The sequence below is a fragment of the Sparus aurata genome, chromosome 9 (assembly GCF_900880675.1).
Source record: "Sparus aurata chromosome 9, fSpaAur1.1, whole genome shotgun sequence".
NCBI lineage: Eukaryota > Metazoa > Chordata > Actinopteri > Spariformes > Sparidae > Sparus > Sparus aurata.
Window position 1 is genome coordinate 274746 of NC_044195.1, and position 23545 is coordinate 298290.

At 41.0% G+C, this 23545-nt stretch overlaps 1 protein-coding gene and 1 long non-coding RNA gene across 5 annotated transcripts; both read left to right on the forward strand.

The window, feature by feature from the left end:
* Positions 1–5851: 5851 nt before the first annotated feature.
* Positions 5852–15511, forward strand: LOC115587554 (uncharacterized). Of its 4 annotated transcripts, XR_003985075.1 has the most exons (15): positions 5852–6251; positions 6558–6624; positions 6930–7019; positions 7099–7233; positions 7386–7454; positions 8103–8248; positions 8471–8607; positions 8688–8781; positions 8932–9261; positions 9423–9524; positions 9930–10057; positions 10155–10223; positions 13543–13578; positions 14061–14128; positions 14546–14568. XR_003985075.1 is itself a non-coding variant. In XM_030427447.1 (8 exons), the coding sequence occupies exons 2-8, from the start codon at positions 9365–9367 to the stop codon at positions 15426–15428; spliced, it is 597 nt and encodes a 198-aa protein (XP_030283307.1). In that variant the 5' UTR covers positions 9174–9261; positions 9354–9364; the 3' UTR covers positions 15429–15511. The 4 variants fall into 4 exon arrangements, 1 of the variants encoding a protein (XP_030283307.1); XR_003985074.1 differs by lacking the exons at positions 13543–13578; positions 14061–14128; positions 14546–14568 and having other exon boundaries at positions 10155–13291; XR_003985076.1 differs by lacking the exons at positions 9930–10057; positions 10155–10223; positions 13543–13578; positions 14061–14128; positions 14546–14568 and having other exon boundaries at positions 8932–9103; positions 9190–9261; positions 9423–9432.
* Positions 15512–18001: 2490 nt separating this feature from the next.
* Positions 18002–18815, forward strand: LOC115587508 (uncharacterized). The gene is made up of 2 exons (XR_003985065.1): positions 18002–18600; positions 18694–18815. It is a non-coding gene; the product is annotated as an uncharacterized LOC115587508 (long non-coding RNA).
* Positions 18816–23545: the final 4730 nt, after the last annotated feature.

The following is a 23545-nucleotide window of genomic DNA, read 5'->3' on the forward strand; positions in this document are numbered from 1 at the left end:
TCGGGCGTCGACATTCAACTTGTAAATCCTGCGCTTATACCCCTGATAAGCGACTCCCAGAGCTCCACCATCAACAGCCTATCAACATCGTCCCTCTCTTCCTACTGGACAGCTTGGAAAGCTTCCATTACTTTCATGACCAATACAACACAACCATTCTGTCATTCGATCTCATCACCACGACTTCTTTCAGTACTTACGCCCATTCCTCATGACAAATCATGCATCACCAAGCTTACCTTAGCGGTATCAGCTTCCTTCCAAGACAATAACCGGCTGTTCGTTAACAGTTAGTTAAGCCCTCGCCGTCTTCCTCTTAATGCCGACTTGCTGTTAATCTGCCTCCACACAATCCGTTCCGGGTACGGCACTCCTCAAGTCGCCCAAACCTTGGAAGCCATGTTCTTGCTTGCCTTTTGGTTTCCTCAGATGCTCCGAATTCACCTCCTCAACCATTCACTTCGACTCAAGCTGTCATGCTTGCATTTCTGACTTGTCTCGCTTTTCAGACGACACCATGGTGTTCCACTTAAAGCAAACCAAAACCAATCAATTTGGTCCGCCTACACCCGTCTTCTTCTTCAAGGTCCAATCACCACTGAATCCCTTCAAACCCTCGCAAATTTCTTGCAATTCCGTAAATCTCACAACAATGACAGATCCTCTCTTCATCTCCGAATCTGGCCAAGTGGCTACTCGATTCTGGTTCCACCATCACTTTCGCCACGTGCTCTTATTGTCTGGTATTTTGCCCGACAGCTACTCTGGGCACTCCTTCAGAATCGGAGCTGCCACTTCAGCCTTCCATAATGGCTTCCCAGAACACTTCATATGTCTCACAGGCCGCTGGTCCTCCCAAACGTACCACCGTTACATCCGTTAAGATCTCAAAGATCTCAGATCCGCTCAATCTCTTCTCAAGTAATTGGAGGTTTTTGGGGGTCCGTCGCTGCCCGGGAGCAGCGGCGGATTCTCTACAAGAATCCCCACAACGCACTCGAAGAACTCAAAAGAACCAAGATCTTCGACACTTTGTTTTCCTTTGTCACTAATAAATCCTTAAACGCATCTCGTTGACGGTGTGGTCCTTGCTAGTGAATTGAAGCTTAATTGGCGAAGTTTCAGGAGCAGGACCACACCTCAACAGCGCCAACTTCCGCATTTCTATAAATAACCACCTGACCCTCTCCTCTGCTTCGCTCTCATATTCTGCACCCCTCCCCCCCACCCCATTTCTCTCTCACCGTTTCTTCTTTCTCTCCTCTCCTTCGTAGGTCCATGAGGGGGTCCGTCGCTGCCCGGGAGCAGCGGCGGATTCTCTACAAGAATCCCCACAACGCACTCGAAGAACTCAAAAGAACCAAGATCTTCGACACTTCGTTTTCCTTTGTCACTAATAAATCCTTAAACGCATGTCGTTGACGGTGTGGTCCTTGATAGTGAAACTGCTATAAATTAGTGTATATATTATATAAAACACATGCAAGATACTGTATGTATAATAGTAACAATTTCAAGAATATTTTTTAAAACTGCTTGCCCGCTGATGAAATTGCAGTCCACACATCTCTAATGTATGATGATGATAATAATACAGAATGAACGACAATGAAGATATCTCTTTTCCAAACAGTGATCATTAAAAGGGAGACAGGGGTTGCAGCCTTGTCCCCAGTGGACCCAGAGGGACAAAGGGACCCTGCTGATCCCTCTCTTTATCCTGAGGCTGTGGATGGGGCCTTCACCACAGAGGAGGATGGGACTGTTATTTTAACTTTAACACGTTGTGGTAAGAAGGACTGCATGACAATTTTGTTACTGTAAAACACTTTGAGTCCACTTCAGAGGACTGTGGAAGAAATTCTTCTTGAATGTTGAGAGTTTCTAATTCTGTTCTTCATGCTGCATGGAGAGAACATCCGTATGGTTGTTCTCTGTCGGGCTTTTAGCGTGTCTTGTCTTATCCTGACTGCCTCACAGCTTAAACACAGAGGGAAGAGGGTTGGAAGCACAAATTCTAGGATTGTGATTATGTTCCCCTTCTCTTAAGCCTGGAAGTAAAAAGCACTGGATGTAATACAAGCTTGCAATGTAACGTTACCTACATTTATACGACTTGCAACAACAGGACAACAACAAAACAACATTTGAACTTATGGTTTAGGTTTAGGTAGTTTATTTCGAATATGTAAAAAACTAAATTATCATACACTAATGGACAGTCATAAAGAAAGAAAAAAAGAGAGAGAAATTAAAAATAAAAATAAGAAATTGAAAATAACAAAGTATAGCAAAGTAAACATAAACTGAAAACTATAAATTCTGTTTACATATCCGAAAAGGAGTGGGAAGAAGTATAAACTTATTTTATTCCACCCCCTTTTAATAAATAATACCACTGAAATATTTTGCCTTCTATCATATAATAATAATAACAATAATAATAACTTCCATTTGTCAATTACCTTTGTTCTATATCTGACAAAACATAAATCTATTACAAAATTATTTATCCTAATAAAATATTATATTATTCTTTATATTATTATAATATTTAACATACACACACATACTGAAGATGACACAGAGTACAATATATACATATATAAAACATACATACACACAGACCTACACACGCACACACATATATACACATACATACATACATACATACATACATACATACATACATACATACATACTGAAGATAACACAAAGATACATAATAAATACCTTGTAAAAATCATCTCCTTATATATTTTTTTAAACTGGTTTATGTTTGGACATTCCCTGAGCGTCCCCTCCAGACTGTTCCATAATTCAACCCCACAAATTGAAATACAAAAAGTTTTTCTTGTTGTGCGTGCCTTCAGTATTTTGAATTTAAATTTTCCCCTTAAATTATAACCCCCTTCCCTTCCAGTGAATAGTGTCTGAATATTTTCTGGTAGCAGATTATTTTTTGCTTTGAATAGTATTTGTGCTGTATGAAAATCCACCATATCTTTGAATTTTATTAGTTTTGACTGTAAGAATAGTGAGTTTGTGCGATCCCTGTATCCTGCCCCATGAATAATCCGTATTGCTTTCTTTTGTAAAATTAGAAGTGGATGTATTGTAGTCATGTAGTTATTGCCCCAAACTTCTACACAGTAAATGAGGTATGGCAGAACTAATGTACAATATAGAGTACGTAGTGATTTATGATCCAGTGCATGTTTTGCTTTATTTAATACTGCGATGCATCTTGACATTTTGGTTTGTACACGTTTAATTTGTGATTTCCAACTAATCTTCTCATCTATGATCACCCATAAAAATTTGATTTCATTTACTCTTTCAATACTAACCCCATCTAATTGTATCTCTAGGTGTACATTAGTTCTGTGATTGCCAAAAAGTATTATTCTTGTTTTGCTCAGGTTTGTCCAACCATGCTTTTAATTAATTAATAATTCAGTATTAATCACTTCTGTTAAACTTTGTAGATCACTACCAGAACAAAAAATATTTGTGTCATCCATAAACAAAACCAACTTCAAAACTTTTGATACCTTGCATATATCATTGATATAAAGTATAAAGAGTTTGGGGCTCAACACTGACCCCTGAGGGACGCCACAGGTAATGTCCAAACACTCTGAACAAGCATCACCCAGTTTCACAAACTGCTTCCTTTTTGTTAAGTAGCTCTTGATCCACTCTAATGCTTTTCCCCTGATGCCATACCGGTCTAGTTTCTTGAATAATATATCATGGTTTATTGTGTCAAATGCTTTTTTTAGGTCTATGAATATCCCAACTGTATACTCTTTTTGGTCAGTTGAATTTGTAATATCTTCAACTGAATCAATTAATGCCAGTGATGTTGCTCTGTTGGATCTAAATCCATACTGACTTTTAGTGAGTAATCTGTGTTTATTTATGAAACTGTTCTGTCGGTTATTGAAAAGTATTTCTAGAATTTTAGAGAATTGAGATAATAATGACACAGGTCTGTAGTTTGTGAATTGGTGTTTGTTCCCAGTTTTGTACAGAGGAATGACCTTTGCTATTTTCATTTTGTCTGGAATTTTGTACCTGTTTGAAATGATAGGTTACAGATGTATGTTAATGGTTTTGAAATCCCCTCAATCACTCTTTTCACAACAGTCATATCAATATCATCACAGTCCTTAGATGTCTTATTTGCACATTTGGTAACAGTATTTATAATTTCTTTCTCATCCACTGCTGTGAGGAACATTGAGCTCAGATTCCGGTCTATTAAACTGTCACTCTGCTCCTCAGATGTTACTGGATCTGGGATTTGTTCTGCTAGGTCAGGTCCAACACAACAAAGAATTTATTAAAGCTTTTAACTACTTCATTCATATCATGCTTTTCAGTGTTATTGATAATAAAATACTTAGGATAACTTAATTGTTTAGAGCTATTTTTTATTACAGTGTGTTCCATATACCTTTAATGTTATTCTTATTATTATCTAATAGTCTGTTATAGTATTCTTTCCTAGATATTCTTATAATATTAGTTAACTTATACTTTTTATATTTATTTTCTGCCTCCTTGGTTCTCTGTCTCATACATTCTCTGTACAGTGTATTTTTCTTTTTGCAGGCATTCTGCAAACCCTTTGTGATCCAAGGATAATCAGCATATTTTAGTTTCCTATTAATTTTTTCTACAAGACAGTTTTTATCATATAGTATTTTAAATATTTTTAAGAAATCGTCATATGCACTATTTATATTATTGCTATTGTATACAATATCCCAGTTTTGCGCCATTAGGTCATTTTTGAGTGCTGTTATTGATACTTCTGTTCTCACTCTCCTATATACAGTTTTATTGTCAGGTAGATTAGTCTTGTAGTCATTGTCATACACTGTAAAAACTGGTAGATGGTCACTGATGTCACTGATGAGTAGCCCGCTTATTGTATTGTGAACAATGTCATTTGTGAATATATTGTCTATCAGATTTGCACAGTGCAAGGTTATCCTGCTGGGTCTGGTGATTTTTGGGTATAGGATCATACTATATACTGTGTTAATAAAATCATCAGTCATTTTGTGTTTATTTGGATTAAGGAGATCAATATTGAAGTCTCCACAGATGAAAATTGTTTTATGACTCTTATTTGTGAACATTTCCTCCATCCATTCCAGCTCAATATTTGAGCCTGGTGTCCTATATATACAACTAATGATTACTGGTTTATTTTTTCCTTTGCACAGTTCAATTGATATGCATTCAAGCATGTTGTCCACAACCATTGACATACTTTCCAACACCTTGAAGGTAATGTTTCTGTCCACATATATTGCAACTCCTCCTCCACCTTTATTTTGTCGAGCCATATGCACAAACTCAAAACCTTCCAATTCAAAGTCCACCCCTTTTTCTGCGTTAATCCATGTTTCAGATATTGCAACGATGTTGAATGATTGTTTAAACTGATTCACGTAGTCCTTGATACTTGCAAAGTTTGCATACAGACTCCTGCTATTAATGTGTATAATTGATCATTCATCAGTGTAATAGCAGCAGTTATTATTGATGGTGTTGAAGAGGTAGTTGTCCGGGTCTATGTCATGTTCCGTATCCAATAAATTGTGTTCCGTACATATTCACAACATAAAGATCTATTAGTACATTATTACATGAGTACTCAGTAGTTATTGGTTGGATGACACCCATCTTGGAACTAAAACCTTCAACTATACACTGCATCTTTCAAGGTTGTTAAGTTATTGCTGTGACAAAATTTGTCCATAGACAAAGAAACACCTGGTAAAGACTAATGAAGTGAAAACAATACCAGCCACTCGCCTCACTGCTGGTAATTTTTTATAGCAACACATTTGACAACAGTGGGCATTAGCATGTTTCTCATGGAACACCCTCGGATGCTCATAAGACACTATGGTGGAATTCATTAGTATAGGAGACAAATAATGACTTAGGCGAAATGATTTATGAATAAATGATACACAGCAAATCTCTGGAGTGGAAAAATCTGGAGTTAGATAAAAAAGCGTGATACAGTTAGGTTTTTGGAGTTTATTCTCTCATTTTTACTACAGCTTGCGTTCAGGGTTACTCTTTCGCTGCGTAGTAACATTTCGGTGTTCATTCAGTGGGTGTTGAGGAGCATGAATCAACACTACTCCCGTGTTGGTTCGTCTTTACAGCTCTGATGTCGCGCCCAACGGTCTTAACTTGGACCTCGTCGTGTCGTGAGGCAGGTAACAGTACCATTTTACTTCTCAAACTATATGTTGCGCTGTGAGGGATTTTCAGCCAGTGTAATATATTTGTATATTTTTGCTTGGACAAACTTGCTAGCTAGCTGCCGAAGTTAAAGCCTACCCCAAACTGTTGGACGCACAGAATATAACTCGGTGGTTTCTTGCATTTCACTCCATTATTTCGTGAGGGAAATTGCTGTTATAAGTTACTCATTACCTCTGTTTTTTTAAGTAAGTTAACATTAGCTTACAGTGTGTCTTGCTCTATCAACATATTTACTGAAGAAACGTTGTTTCCTGCAGATTCAGCTAAACTGCACAGCTAGGGCGTTAGCGTGGTATTGGCCGGCATTAAAGGAATGTGGACAAGGTAACATCTCAAATTTTCCTACACTTTGGTAGAGAAGAGCCTAGTCAGCAGTCTCCACTATTTTTTTTTTTCAAGCTAATGGCGGAGACACCGTCGCCTCACTTGCTAAACCTACGTGGCTAACAAGCTAATAGTTGAGCTGGATAATGTAACGTTAGGCATGCTAAGACAATACTTGAACATGTTTACGGATTAGCAAATATTGTGCCATACATTCAATAACAGCTACCACAAAGATTCTTCTGATACAGTGACAGTCCACATGTTGCTCTTATTATTGGTAAAAGTAATCTCTTTTCCTTAAGTGGTCAAGATGTTGCTAAAGGTCGAACACGGAGGGACAAAGAAATATGTGAAACTGGAAGATGTCAACTTCTCAGATTTCATCAGTGCAGGTAAGTTAAGTTAACTATGTTTTCGTTGTTCAAAGTAGTTAAAAGGGAAGAAATAATTGTAATTAAAAGTGTTCTTCAGTGCAGCAGAAGTTTTTCATACCAGAAAATACAGCGCTAAGAGTGACAGATGAGCAGGGCATAGAGGTGGATGAAGATGTCTTTCCAGAACTTGCAACAATCAAGGAAGTGTCCTTTGTCATCTACAGTGATGATGGTAAGGTGATTCTAAATTTACGTTTTATTCTTTTGTTTTGTTGTGGAGATGCTTTGAGAGATTTTTATCCTGAAACAGTGTTAACATCTATCAGATATTGAACAAAACAATAATTTCTCAATAATAATTTGCAATTGCCATGTGCTTTTCAGACCTCCCACTAGCAGAATCATCCAAGAACATGACTGACTGCTCAGACCCGACAGAATTTGTGACACTGGGTAGGCAGGATTATTGTAACTTCTTATAATGAAACACAAAATGTCATATCTAGTTTTATGGGGTAACTTGTGATCTGGGTAAACTAAACTCTTGCTACATTGTGCTGGTGCACACAAATCTTTTGTCATGAGCCAATGAATTTATAAAGTATCTATAGTTCTGTTGAGCACAAAAAAGAAAATGGTTAAAACATTTACACTACTGAGGTTACTTTAATCTCTTAGCATCAGTGCAACACACTCCAGAAGAGCAAAGATTGAAACAAGATTATTTTCCACGACCAGAACTTTAAACAAATTTTATAGTATTGACATGATCACAGCTTACCTCATGAGAGTGACATAGTATCCAGTGCATTTTATCATGAAAATGCTAATGCTTAAAACCAGAGGGAATCGTAGTAAACATTAGTGATGGGACACCATGGTTATGCAAAGTCCAGTTAAAGATTGTGTCAGATTTCACTGATTAGCACTCCTTTCAGATGTTTGGAGGAACTTTACAGTGAAATCATTAGCTGAAGTGATCGGTCGGAATGAAAATGCCAAATATGGTGCCATATTGGGCCAACAAATGGCCAAATGTGCAAATAATTGTACAGTATGGGCCCTGTATCCTGATATGACCCTGTTGTTTGTGATCCTCAGATCTTGCTGTCCTGCAGCAAAGCGGTGAATGGCCTTCCTCAGCGAGTCTAACAGATACATTGTCCATCTCAACCTCATGCAGTGACACAAGTGATGCTGGATGTCAAATGATTCAACCTGTCATGGACAGCACCTGTTCAAGAAATGTAATTTTATTTACTTACACACCTTTACACTTTTCTCTAAAGTAGGCCTGACTTCAAACCTTAGACAAGCTTAAACAAAGTGGGGTTAAGGAATTTAGATACAATTGTAATAGATTATCTGTTTTATCAATAGATAGAGATAGGCCTAGTAGTTTTGCAAAAAAATGATGTCTTAATTCTGTTGTTAATTGTTGTTTTGTCTTTTATATCAATTGTATTTAGATAGTGGAGCAAATTCTCACATCTAAGCCAGCAGGGATGACTGTGATCAAAGAGTATGAAGATACTGGGAGTTTGAAAGATTCCACAAGACGATTAATGGTGAACATCATTGTAGCTCACATGCGTGAAAAAGAAGGGTAAGAGGCTTGATATTAATAACATGCAAAACTCATTTGTAAAGGAAACAAGACTCTTATCACAAACAATATTTTTGCAGGAGAGCTGTAAGTAAAGCAACAAAGGAGTTTCATGCCCTTGGGATTGTGTCACTCTTCCCATCTTTGAAGGACCCATACTCAAAAAAGGGATATGTGAGTTTGCATTTTAGCCATAGTGTGAAATAATGATTGTGGTTGCGGTTTTGTTTGTTGATCTTTTGTGTAGAATTAGTGTGCACTAGAGCCTTCAAAAACTTGATATAGTCTACTCTAACCATAAATATTATTTTAATTATTTTTCAGGAACACTTCTATGACATCCAGAGTAACACCGGCTTTCTTGAGTGGCGTATCAAGACTGTGCAACGTCAATCCAAAACCACATCTGCATCCCATAACAGAGTGATGCTAAAAGGAGGTCCCACAACATCAAGAACATGTGGTTCCATAGCTGACCAGCAAGTGGGAGATGAATGTATGAACATGTCTCTTCTTCACCACACCACTGACCATGACTTAGTCTTCCAGAAGATGAGAGAAACATTCCACTATCGTCAACAGATGCTTCATGACCCACAGCAATCGGCAGACATTCTTCAGATGTTTCCTCGTTTCTTGGACACTAAGGGACTGGTAGGTGAATGCGAACTTGAAAAAGATTTGTGAAAAACAATTGCTTTTGTGATTGTAATGATAATCCTTCTGTTTTTATTACATTTTGCAAGATTTTTCATTGATGTTTGGAGCAGAGATTGCTTCCAGGTTCCTGAAAAAATGCACCCCCTGTTTTAAAGACAATGTCATCCAAGAGGCCAAGGCCCTGAGAGAGACATCTCTCCTGAAAAAACAGCTGAAATCTGCCCTGAATGAAGAATCTGACACTGCTGATGAGCCAGGTAGTATTACAACAGTCATACTTTGTGAATTAGTGAAATATAGTTTGACAAGCCTGTCTGACATATCATGTACATCCTGTATGCTGTGGATCATGTTGTCGCAGATCTTCATTGAATCTCCATGATGCTTCTACTCTGTGAAATATTCAAACTCAAGACATGGTTTTTTTTTTTGGCTGCACTATTCTTGCAAGTTGAAATCTAGATTAATGTGTCCCAAATTGACAAACTTGAACCTAGACAATCTGTGAGTTTGACCAATGCACAGCACAAGTGTGTAATGACTTGTCCATTATCAACAGGAATGTTAAATGAAAAGCCAAAGACATAGATAACCTTGTCCTCCACAAGGTAGAAATGTGAAGACAGACATTAAGTAAATTGTGTTATTTACACTGTCTGCAGAATGGGACAGCGACATGGCTTCTCTTCTTGTCTTGCTGCATCTTCTCACTCCACAACCAGCTGGAAGAAAACGGCCCAAGAAGATCAGTGTTGAAGAGGCAACAGATCATCTAGTGAAATTTCAGAAGGTTTGTATAGACAATACAATCCCATTCCAAATACTGTGATTCATGCAACATTTTTAAACTAATGGCTTATACTGAGATGCTTTTCATTGTGTTTCAGTCCTGCCAGAGCCTGGAAGATCACCTCATTACCACTGAAGGAAACCCTCAGCCATATCTTCTGGCACAGGTTTCAAGCTTCTACATTATCTTGGATAGAAAGCTTCTACCATGTCAGTCATGTACATCCTTGGGCGCATTTGATGAGCTGTTCAAGGCCCACTTTGTTTTCAGGGTGAAATACGATGATGCTCTGTCCAGCATGTACACATTTTTGCAGACGACTCTGTACAATATTGATATAGGCAGAACAGACGAAACTCCAAGAGTAAAGAGCAAGGCTGTTGAACAAGCAGTAATTAGTTTACACAGTGACAATGTTGAGGTGTTTCCTTTGTGCTTCATCCTTTGGTACAGCTTTACACTTGTTTAGGCACCACAAACTAATTCATGGAATGTATCCTGGGAAAGATTTGAGACTAAAATGTGGTCAAATAGGATGCTGCTTAATTAATTAAGATACATGCTCCTACTGACAACCCATGTGTGCCTCATGAGATCCCTTCTGACGATGACCTACAAGAGCACAATATTTCTCAGTGCTTAAATGATGAAACACCCTCCACTTCGACTCAGTGCCAAAATATTGAAGCGAGCAATTCAGCGTCAAATCACAGCAAAGAAATGTCTGCCTCTATTGTAGCCAAACTTTTGGGAAGCGGTGTACCACATACTGTAGTTCTTTCTACAATTGAGAATTTAGAGGAATTTGTGGGAGATTTGCAGTCTAATATTCAGGAGCAAGTACTGAACTTACTCCCAGCTGACAGTCCTTCCAGACCAGCCATAGAAGAGTTATTTAACAGTATGGACAACTCTTTTAGCCATTTGAATTCTGAAAGCAAATGGAAGAAATATTTCAGGGAAAAATGGGATATAGTAGAGCCGGTTGAACTGCGCCTAGGAATAAGGTATGATACCAGAAGAAATAGTAAAACTGGAACCTATGAGCAAGTTCCAATCAACGACAAATTCATATATATTCCCATAACACTCCAGTTCATTTTCAAGAATGAAAACATTTGTGAGATGATGCAAACATGTACTCCGTGTGACAATTATGAAGACTTCTGTGATGGAAGCTTCTTCAAAAGTCATCCTTTGTTTTCGAGTAATACGTTTGCCCTCCAGATCCAACTGTACTATGACGACTTTGAATGTGCAAATCCACTAGGTTAAAAAAAAGGTATACACATATTTGGCTGCCTTTACTTCATCCTCAGAAATCTTCCCCCAAGGGTAAATTCTGCCTTACTGAACATTCATCTGGTATCATTGTTTCATGCACAAGATGCTAAGAAATACGGAATTGATGAAATACTGAAACACTTAGTGAAGGACTTGAAAATATTAGAGGCTACTGGTATTGCTGTTCCATTTGCTGAGGTTTCTGTACGTGGCACACTCGCACAAATTACTGGTGATAACTTGGCTATGCATAGCATTCTTGGGTTCTCAGAGTCATTTAGTGCAAATTATTTCTGTCGATTTTGCTTAATTGATAAATCTTCAGCTCAGTCAGTTTTCTCAGAGGACGACCCACGTTTGACTTTAAGATCACCAATTCTAAATGATCAACATTATACTACTTTGCGAGATGATCCAACATTACCCTCTTCATTTGGCATCAAGAGAAAGAGCATAATAAATACATTGCAATATTTCAATATTGCAGAAAATTATGCTGTTGACATCATGCATGATATTTTGGAAGGGGTTGGTCAATATGAAGTCAGATTGCTATTTGAATATTTGATAGAACATTTCATTTCTAAAGAAAGCTTGTTAAATAGGATGTATGCTTTTAATTTTGGCTATTTGGAAAAGAAAAACAAGCCAACAAATATTAAGCTTGACTGTGGAGGGCATGGAATAGGGCTAAATGCATCACAAACATTGTGTTTGATCACAAACATACCTTTATTTTGGTGACCTGGTATCAGAGGATGATTTGCACTGGCACTTGATGCTCTTGTTGCACATTGAACATTATACACATCACCAACTCTTCAAAGAACTGTACCCGTGAAATGATGTAAAACATCATTTCATGGTCCACTATCCAAGTTGCATTCGAAAAATTGGACCACTCATTCATATCTGGACTATGAGATTCGAAGCCAAACACAAATTTTTCAAAGATTGTGTGAAGAACTTCAAGAATTTGACAGTATCACTCGCAAAGAAACACCAGTTTGCAGTAGCATATCATTGGGAATGCTTGACTTTAAACGCAGTTGAGTCTGGTCCAGTTAAAATGTGTTTAATTGAAACACTAGAATATACAGAAGATATATCTGCATATCTTCACATTGATTCACAAGCCACTGTCAACCTCACAAACTGGGTAAAGTGTTATGGAGTTGAATATCGTGTTGGCCTCTTCGTTTGCACAGGCACTGATGAAAATATGCCAGTGTTCAGCAAAATAACCTCTATTATTTTGCGTGATGGTAAAGTTGTTTTTGTTTTGGTCGAGCATGAAACCTTTTTTCATGACCATTTCCATGCTTTCCAAGTGAGTGAAAACATCCCTAGGAAGGTGCTGGTTCTAGAAAGGGAGAGATTAAGGCATTTCAAATGTTTTGATGCCCAAATGTCCTATGGATGTGATTCATGTATTTATGTTGTGTCAGAGAGTTGCATTATTTAAACGTTGTCCTAATGGAATCCACATGTCATTGGTTCATGCATTTATGTACATGTATATGTACTTTAATGACATGTTTAAAGAAATCTCTGCATTAGAAGTCCTTTTTTGTAATCTTGTTAGATTTCTGTATAGTGAACAAGGTTTATATAATGTAATACTTTAATTTGAAGGGTTTATGCAATACATAGTGATGTGGTATTGGCCATATCTGTACTCTATTTTATACAGTTGTTGAAATAACCTTTTTTTTGTAACTTATTTCTTTTATGTGTTTTTTCCTTTTTCATTTCTGTTTGACCACACAATTTCCAACTGTAAGCTGACCTGATAGAATGTAGTTTCAGATGTGAATGTTTGCTGTTACATGTTTACACTGTTACTGAAGGCAAAAATGTCATTTTTTACATATGTAAGTATACATGCAGCATGTAGTTTTGAACACACTGTATGGATGTGTTAAATAAAATGCATTTGTAGTAATCAAATTTGTTTGTTCTGATTAATTGGTCAGCTATATTTGAAAGTATAGTTTGCCACTGACCTAGGGGAAACAAATTAAATAGATCAAAAACTACAACAAAAGTGATCATTTGACTTCTGAATTAATCAATTTTACACCAAATGATGTAAAGCAGCCTTGGAGAGTTAAACAGTATAACCTTGAATAAACATTTAATAACCTCCTTTTATGTGTTGTGTCCTAACCATTTTCTTTATTTGCCCCTCACCTCCCCAGGTCGTAGAAAAAGACCCAAGCCAGTCAACCCAGCAGGTAATATTGCATCTGTATTACGTATATTTTATTTTTTTCTGATATCCATCACTTTTTCACTCAAGTTAAGCCAAATCTAGATATGGTATTTTGCCTTAATGTGATTAATTGCAGTACCAATATGTCTATCCTTTTGACCAGTTAATGATATGCTGGCAACATTTTCCATTATTGATAAGGTTTGTTATTATACGTGTCTTCGAAAAATCTTGACTATTACAACTTATTTAAGTGCAGATACAAGCTGAGAGAGGTCATGTAGAAAGACTCTGTTGTGAAAAACACAAATCATCACAGTGGTACCTCACCCCCCATGTCTTTGCCACAGTGAAATGAAATTCATATTCATGACAATCTTTATAACCCCTGCACAACAGCACAGATTTCATGTACAGACAGGCACACACAGTATGTAAATCCTCATGCAAACTCTTCTAATACTCTTTTCTGTATAACTTAAATGGGCTACCTTTCATTTTCAGACTGTGAATTCCATTCCACCATGGATAACTTCCCATTTTCCAGAATCGTGTCACGAAGGACTCGAAATGTAAGTTGTTTTTGTTTTTAATTGAATATTGTACATTTTTGTCTAGCAGTACAGGGAGGAGCAAGACGTATTATAAATACAGTATATGTTACAGTAAATATGGGAAAACATTGAACTGGGTACATCTGTGGAGTCCATGCTTACAGTGCAACAACCACTGTGCTGAAGAATAGAGAATGGCAGAATATTTTGTACTAAAATATCAAGATATAGAGCTGAATCAAGACCCATATAAATTGGAACTTAACCTGAAAAAAGTTACTCTTTAATGTTTAATTCAATTGATTCATGTTCACATTCCTGAACCAGACTGGAAATACACTGAATTAATGTCAGCTGTTATGATTGTTATAATACCTGTAATAATTGCTTATGATTGTTTTGTCTGATGCATTTTCGCTATTGGCTGTTTTTCAGGGAATACGGGAGGTCAAAGTGAAGTGGGTGCCATGCCCTCAATGGTATGTATGCAGCTTCATCATACACATCATTTTGTACTTACCTGTTCGATGCAGGATAGCTGTGAAAGTATACACTATCCAAGTATAGTTCAGTTACAGTTCAGTGCAAAATTCATAAACACTGGACACCAGACCTATGGCCATTTTTTTTAAAAAGAATGACATTCCTCTTACAATCTGATGGATGGATGGTTAAATGCACTGCATTTAGGTAGCTCATTTTTAGTCTTTGCAATTACTCAAAGCGGCATTCACCCATTTACTCATATAATCATACACTGGTGGCAGAGGATACCATGCAAGGTGCCACTAGACTGGTAACCATCCACATACACACACAAACACAATTAAGGGTGTCCTGCCTAAGATACTTCAACATGCAGACTGCAGGGGTCTGGGATCATTCCCTCAACCTTCTTATTAGCTCTAACTCACACTCCTATATCCCAACACATGTTCACACACACACACACATAGACATCAACCTGTAAGAGAGGCTCTTGGAACTATTTATTTGTCCTTACCATGACATTCAATCCCGCAGGCACCCCTGACCTACTGGCAAGACAACCACATTCAATAATACTGATTTTAGTGGTTTTGCTTTTTCTGCTTGATTACCAGTTCATTCCCTGATTACTGAGTGAAAACGGGACATCCAAATAACCCAATGAATGCCACTCATCTTTCTGTGCATATGTCAATACATGAAGTCATTTATGATCTCTTGACACTGAATCAACTTGTACTAAAAAGATTTTCCCTATTGTCCATCTTTTCTTTCTTGTAGCCACCTGAGATGGGCCGATTCGTGGGTGACACAAGATGACCTCAATTAGATGTCAAAGACGTTCCTTTAATGTGTTCGTTATTTTGTAATGTTCTGGTTTGTTTTTGCCATTAAAGTTATGCTGCTACAGGCTCATCTCTCTGCTTGAGTTCTTACCTTAGTATGTCTTAAGTGAAGAACATGGTTTAAAAATATGAAGCTGACACAACACTTATTTTCCTAATGAAAAAGGTTGCCTTATTTCAGAAATCGGATGATTTAATCAGCATTTGTATCTAAGCCCATCCTGGTTGGTAGGAAGGGGACGAGAAGCAAGGGCTGAACTCACTCGATTGTATACAGTAGTATGATTGACTGTTTCCTGGCGAAAGGCAGGTCGGAGAAACCATCAACAGTGATCAGACCTCACCAACACAGCCAGACAAGAAGAAAGTCAAACGCAGTCATAATACAAAAAGAAGGTTTGTATTAGTGGACATAATGATTATCTGCAATTCAGTTCTTTAAGAGTGAAAGGAATCCCTCATCCTTCATTGATTTGTGGTATATCCTGTTGAGATTCAGTCATTTTTGAACAAGCTTCAACTCTCATATCAAGTTCATCTGTAGACCTACAGTAGATGTCTAAACCTGACAGTGTGCACACAGGATACTAGGTACAATAATACCAATGCAATCCTGACCATATAGGACCATTAAGTAGGATTGGGAAATGGACTAAATTTACTCAAAACGGCAGTGTTAAGTCAATGCGGTTTTATAACTTCAAAGTTATTATATTTTATCGGGGTACAAGGTCAAATTAGGAGATATGTGTACAAAAATGTGTACTGAGAGATATAGGTACCACAATCTAGAATAATCTCGATCATCTCAGATCATCCTGTCAGTCGGGGGAAGGGAATACAGTGGCTCTAAACGTCCATACTGAGTTAATGGGAAAACATTCATATAAAGAATTATGTTGTTAATGGGGGAAAAATGGGTTTAAACTGGTCCAAAATGAGAAGTATGATTGTGCATAGGCCAATCATCATTATATTAAACACATTTGGCCACTAAATACCGCTAAAAACATGTTTTTCTGATTTTATCCAAGTTGGCCCTGAAAAGGGTGTGAGAAACTACACCTGAAGGGGGCTGGCTTGGAGCAATATGAAAATTAAACTTTGTCGTATGAAAATAGTGAAGACATTATTGGAAAGGTCTTGGCCTGGAGAGTAACATATATCAGTATGATAACTGTGTGAGGTTCCTGCTCCTCAGGAATGACCTTTGAACCTTGAAATTGAGATGAAGGCTTACAGGACAGCAACAAAATGTGCTACAAACATGGGGTGAACAGTTTTGGAAAGCTCTTGACCTCTACTACCGTAATCAAGGGTAATCCAACAGGGGGGGTCACTGTGTGGGGCCAAAACCTGGAAAAAACACAATTTCGCCCTTTAGATAATAAGAAAGATCAAATCTGAACAAAAATATGAGTTCTCCACCTTGAAATAGCTCTGGAGAGCCTCCATGCTTCCTTGTAATCTTGTCACATAATGGGGTAAAGACAATAGAACTACAAAACAAGTGTCGCAACACACGTCAGCATATTGCAACTCTGTACAAATTGTAGTTCTTCAAGCATTCTTCCAGGTTAGGGTTAGGTTTGTGACATTAGGGTTCAGAAAACATCTATTGGGCCATTTTTCAACAGAAAAAGTCAAACCATATCATATATGTTCATATTTTGTGAAACTTGATGACATAAGAACATTAATATAAACATTTAATAGTGCTATTTAACACTTTTCCTGTCGCTCTGTTTCACTGACTACAGGGGGTATGTTCAAAGGCAAAATTGATTCAGCAACGTTTGAAATCAGAACTTTCGGGGCTTGACACTTGGATCGATTTTTGTTGCTGTGGAGTGATAATGTGGTTTCAAAGTTTGTTTAAATATAATGTGGCTTCCTAACGACACGATGCACCATACAGCTCAATCTATCAGATCGATTAATAACAAACGTTTGTTAGCTAAACGTTGCAGCTAGTGAATATACCCCAAGAGCGGTGGACAGCGCTCCGTTTGAGTGAGTGGGTAACGTCTGCGGCGGGAGGTGTGGCTAGACTGGCTGGACGGTCAAGCCCCGCCCTCACGGAACCACCCCCGCGAAACTGGAGAAAGGAGAAATTCTGTTGGAAAGTGATGTCGGTGAGTGAAATTACGTTGCTACAATAAATGCAATAATGGTCACTATGGGACCTTAACTCGGAAAAAGTCTCCATGTAAGTGAACGGGAGTCAAAGTTTTATTTCGTGATCCGATTGAATTGTGCCATGAGAAAAAAATATGACCTCTACCTGTTTAAAACTTCACGTTTCAAGCCGAGAAATCAGCAGTTTGTTGTAAAACTATTGTAAAATAAAATTCTGAAGAATCCGTAACCAGAAAGACTGCAAGTCGCGTAGGTGACGTCACACACCAAATGCCGCTCTTTCCCGTGTCAGTTGGTGACGTATTTTTTGTGGGACACTAGATATGTAGTCCGTAGAGCGGTCTTTACACAAAATACATATTTTCATATTTTTTTCTCATGGTACAATTCAATCGGCAATAACGAAATAAAACGAAATAAAACTTTGACTCCCGTTCACTTACATGGAGACTTTCTCCGAGGTGAGGTCTCATGGCGACGTTACTTCCTGCTTCCGCTTAGGCTCTCTATTTTAATTTAGCTGTGTGTGTGTGTGTGTGTGTGTGTGTGTGTGCGTGCGTGCGCTGTATAACGTTATATCGAACGAAAAAGTTAAATTGTTGTAACGTTTGGGTATTTTGGCACTTTAGTGGTCAGCATTCAGCATGTGTGATAATTTAGCTGTGTGTGTGCGTGCGTGTGTGTGTGTGTATGTAAGGTTATATCGAAAGTGACGAACGTGGCAAAGTCTTATGAGATAGCAAAAATAATAGAAAGTTATCTAACGTTGAAATGTTGAATGAATTAACATGAATGTAAAATAATATTAATGCTAATAGACCTTGTGTATCTTGAATTTAATGGTCAATTGTTCTTCTGTTTTTGTTCAGCATCCCACCTATTTCCCAGTCAGCGAGGAGCCAGTTTTTCCCTCAGCAGAGGCGTATGACTGTCCTTGTTGTCCCTTTCAGACAAGACAACATCACACTATAGTTTACCATCTCAGAAACCATTTAGATGCGGCAGTCCGCCATGGAGGTATGGTCACTCTTTATGTGGTCTACAGAAGCACATACTGTACTTGTGTGAGGCTGTCAATAACTCTAATGTAATAAATATTTTGTCTTGCAGAATACTGTATGAGCAAATGCAGCTTCAAATGCAGAGACGCTCACCATTTCCACTGCCTCACCTGTGACACAACCATCATAAGGAGAAATCATTTCATTGCTATTTAATAAATGAAAACAATTCTCGAGTCCTTGAGTCATTTTATCTGTAGTAAGATGCTGCAGATGATTTATCAGTCTGTGGTGGCAAGATTGTCTTTTTTTTCCATTCTGCTGGCGAGGTGGCATCAGACACAAGGATGCAAGGCAGCTGGGTAAACTACTGGTGGAGATGGTGGAGAGATGTACACTGAAGATGTGAGAGGCCATTCAGAACAACCACCAGGATCATCCACTTCATAACATCTTTATGGATCAAGAAAAAAGGCAGTGGTGGACATCTCCCCTTTCTTCACTGCAGGATAGATAATTGTACTTTTTTTTTTTTTTGCCTGACCTACTGCTAACAGATTTCATAGTTTGATCTGAAGTGTCTGTTCATTGTTGCGAAATAATAGAAACATTTTTTTTGGTAATGATTTGCATTATTTGCTATCACTGGCTTTTTTCAATCATCTATCATTATGATATTCCATGAAAAGGGTTGCACTTTTTTACTTACTTAACCAGTCAACTGAGAACCACTGCCCTTGATTACCTGGACAAGTCCCAAAATACACTCCACACTAACGGGCACATACAGTAACAAAGGCTATGACACATCTATACAGGACATGACGCTGTATAGGTGAGAAGTGGTTAAAAAAAGTTTTCCAAGGTATGTTTTTTAGACTGATGCAGACCTACATCATTGAAAGATAGGAAAATTATATAATGCTTTCTTTGATTGCTGTACAGTCTGCTGATTGATGATGCCTACATGATAATTTATGTAGCCTATAAAATAATCACTCACTTCTCTGCATTTTGCTGTTCTCAGGTTTCTGTCAATGACATAAACAATGACAAACCTATTTATAATAGCAAAAACACAATATGTCGCTGCAAAAGACATTGCAAAGACGGTTTTTATGTTCACTAAAGTTTTATTAAAATTTTAGATCAATCTTCAGTCACTCCTCCTTGAACCAGCACCTTATCGTGGTGGAGGGGTTTGAGCACCCGAATGATCCTAGGAGCTATGTTGTCCGGGGCTTAATGCCCCTGGTAGGGTCTCCCAAGGCAAACAGGTCCTAGGTGACGGGTCAGACTAAGATCGGTTCACTCGCCCCTGATGACAGAAAGAACAACGAGGACGTGCACGTCGCCCGGATCGGCGTCACCGGGGCCCCACCCTGGAGCCAGGCCTGAGGTTGGGGCTCGCAGGCGAGCGCCTGGTGGCCGGGTCTGTGCCCATGGGACCCGGCCGGGCACAGCCCGAACAAGCAACGTGGGCCCGCCCTCCCGTGGGCTCACCACTTGCGGGAGGGTTCAGAAGGGGCCGGTGCAGTGGGATATGGGTGGCAGTCGTGGGCGGGGGCCCTGGCGGCCCAATCCCCGGATGGTGACTCTAGCCATGGGGACATGGAATGTCACCTCGCTGGGGGGGAAAGAGCCTGAGCTGGTGCAGGAGGTCGAGCGGTACCGGCTAGAAATAGTCGGGCTCACCTCCACGCACAGTCTGGGCTCTGGAACCCAACTCCTTGAGAGAGGCTGGACTCTCTTCTACTCTGGAGTTGCCCGCGGTGAGAGGCGGCGAGCTGGTGTGGAAGCCCAGCTCAGCCGCCATGTGTTGGAGTTCTCCCCGGTGAATGAGAGGGTCGTTTCCCTGCGCCTTCGGGTCAGGGATAGGACTCTCACCGTTGTCTCGGCTTATTGGCCAAACAGCGGTGCAGAGTACCTGGCCTTCTTGGAGTCCCTGGGAGGGGTACTGGAGATTGCTCCAACCGGGGACTCCGTCGTTCTCCTGGGGGACTTCAACGCCCACGTGGGCAGCGACAGTGTTACCTGGAGGGGTGTGATTGGGAGCAACGGCCTCCCCGATCTGAACCCGAGTGGTGTTTTGTTACTGGACTTCTGTGCTAGTCACAGTTTGTCCATAACGAACACCATGTTCAAGCATAAGGGTGTCCATATGTGCACGTGGCACCAGGACACCCTAGGCCGGAGATCAATGATCGACTTTGTGATCGTGTCATCTGACCTCCGGCCGTATGTCTTGGACACTCGGGTGAAGAGAGGGGCTGAGCTGTCAACTGATCACCACCTGGTGGTGAGTTGGATCCGCTGGCGGGGGAGGAAGCCGGACAGACCTGGCAGACCCAAACGTATCGTGAGGGTCTGCTGGGAACGTCTGGCAGAACCCTCTGCCAGGGAGATCTTTAACTCACACCTCCGGGAGAGCTTTGACCAGATCCCGAGGGAGGCTGGGGACATTGAGTCCGAATGGACCATGTTCTCCACTTCCATTGTTGACGTGGCTGTCCGGAGCTGTGGCCGTAAGGTCTCCGGTGCCTGTCGCGGCGGCAATCCCCGAACCCGGTGGTGGACCCCGGAAGTAAGGGTTGCTGTCAAGCTGAAGAAGGAGTCCTACCGAGCCTGGCTGGCCCGGGGGACTCCTGAGGCAGCTGAGGGGTACTGGCAGGCCAAGCCTGCGGCAGCACGGGCAGTCTCGGAAGCAAAAACTCGGGTCTGGGAAGAGTTCGGGGAGGCCATGGAGGAGGACTACCGGTCGGCCTCGAAGAAATTCTGGCAAACCATCCGGCGCCTCAGGAGGGGGAAGCAGTCCTCCACCAACACTGTTTACAGTGGAGGTGGGGAGCTGTTGACCTCGACTGGGGATATCGTCGGGCGGTGGAAGGAATACTTCGAGGATCTCCTCAATCCCACTGACACGCCTTCCATAGAGGAAGCAGAGGCTGGGGACTCAGAGGTTGACCCATCCATCACCCAAGCCGAAGTCACCGAGGTAGTTCGGAAGCTCCTCGGTGGCAAAGCACCGGGGGTGGATGAGATCCGCCCTGAGTACCTCAAGTCTCTGGATGTTGTGGGGCTGTCTTGGCTGACACATCTCTGCAGCGTCGCGTGGCAGTCGGGGACAGTGCCTCTGGACTGGCAGACCGGGGTGGTAGTCCCCCTATTTAAAAAGGGGGACCGGAGGGTGTGTTCCAACTATCGGGGGATCACACTCCTCAGCCTCCCTGGTAAAGTCTATTCCAGGGTACTGTAGAGGAGAATTCGGCCGATAGTCGAACCTCGGATTCAGGAGGAACAATGCGGTTTTCGTCCTGGCCGTGGAACACTGGACCAGCTTTATACCCTCCGCAGGGTGCTCGAGGGTTCATGGGAGTTTGCCCAACCAGTCCACATGTGTTTTGTGGACTTGGAGAAGGCATTCGACCATGTCCCTCATGGCATTCTGTGGGAGGTGCTCCAGGAGTACGGGGTCCGAGGCCCTCTGTTAAGGGCTGTACAGTTCCTGTACGACCGGAGCAGGAGCTTGGTTCGCATTGCCGGCAGTAAGTCAGACCTGTTCCCAGTGCATGTTGGACTCCGGCAGGGTTGCCCTTTGTCACCGGTTCTGTTCATTATTTTTATGGACAGAATTTCTAGGCGCAGCCACGGGCCGGAGGGGATCTGGTTCGGGAGCCACTGGATCTCATCTCTGCTTTTCGCGGATGATGTGGTCTTGTTGGCTCCTTCGAGCCAGGACCTCCAGCATGTCCTGGGGCGGTTTGCAGCCGAGTGTGAAGCGGCTGGAATGAGAATCAGCACCTCCAAATCCGAGGCCATGGTTCTCGACCGGAAAAAGGTGGCTTGCTCCCTCCAGGTGGGAGGAGAGTTCCTGCCTCAAGTGGAGGAGTTTAAGTATCTTGGGGTCTTGTTCACAAGTGAGGGAAGGATGGAGCGTGAGATTGACAGGCGGATCGGTGCAGCGGCCGCAGTAATGCGGTCGTTGTATCGGTCTGTCGTGGTAAAGAGAGAGCTGAGCCGAAAGGCGAAGCTCTCGATTTACCAGTCAATCTACGTTCCGACCCTCACCTATGGCCATGAACTTTGGGTCATGACCGAAAGAATAAGATCCAGGATACAAGCGGCCGAAATGAGTTTCCTCCGCAGGGTGGCAGGGCGCTCCCTTAGAGATAGGGTGAAGAGCTCTGTCACCCGGGAGGAGCTCGGAGTAGAGCCGCTGCTCCTCCACATCGAGAGGAGCCAGCTGAGGTGGCTCGGGCATCTGTTTCGGATGCCTCCGACGCCTCCCTCGGGAGGTGTTCCTGGCATGTCCCGCCTGGAGGAGACCCCGGGGAAGACCCAGGACACGCTGGTGTGACTATGTCTCTCAGCTGGCCTGGGAACGCCTTGGGATCCTCCAGGAAGAGCTGGAGGCAGTGTCTGGGGAGAGGGAGGTCTGGGTGTCCCTGCTCAGGCAGCTGCCCCCGCGACCCGGCCCCGGATAAGCGGACGATAATGGATGGATGGATGGATCTTCAGTCAAATAGTCGTTTGGTAAATGTACAGCAGTAGGGAAAAATCCTCAATCCAGGCGCTGTTTCTACTGAGTTTCCGAAATCCCGACTGTCCCTGAACTAACCACGATGACGTAGTGCACTCTAGGCAGAGCTTGGCGTGTGACATACGTGTCATGGACGGTCAAGCCCCGCCTCCCGCCACAGACGTTAGTACTTGCTCCGTTTCGCCGATTAAAGGGGGTATGTTCAAAGGCAAAACTGATTCAGCAACGTTTGAAATCAGAACTTTCGGGGCTCGTGACTTGGATCTATTTTTGTTGCTGTGGAGTGATAATGTGGTTTAAAGTTTGTTTAAATATAATGTGGCTTCCTTATGAGACGATGCACCATACAGCTCAATCTATCAGATCGATTAATAACAAACGTTTGTTAGCTAAACGTTGCAGCTAGTGAACATACCCCAAG

Excerpts from the sequence above, each read along its gene's own strand:
- LOC115587554 (XM_030427447.1), top strand. The coding sequence starts at position 9,365 with ATGTTTGGAGCAGAGATTGCTTCCAGGTTCCTGAAAAAATGCACCCCC. Across the intron at positions 14,129-14,545 it reads TGTCACGAAGGACTCGAAAT|GGAATACGGGAGGTCAAAGT; the intron begins GTAAGTTGTTTT and ends GCTGTTTTTCAG. Across the intron at positions 14,590-15,379 it reads TGGGTGCCATGCCCTCAATG|CCACCTGAGATGGGCCGATT; the intron begins GTATGTATGCAG and ends TCTTTCTTGTAG.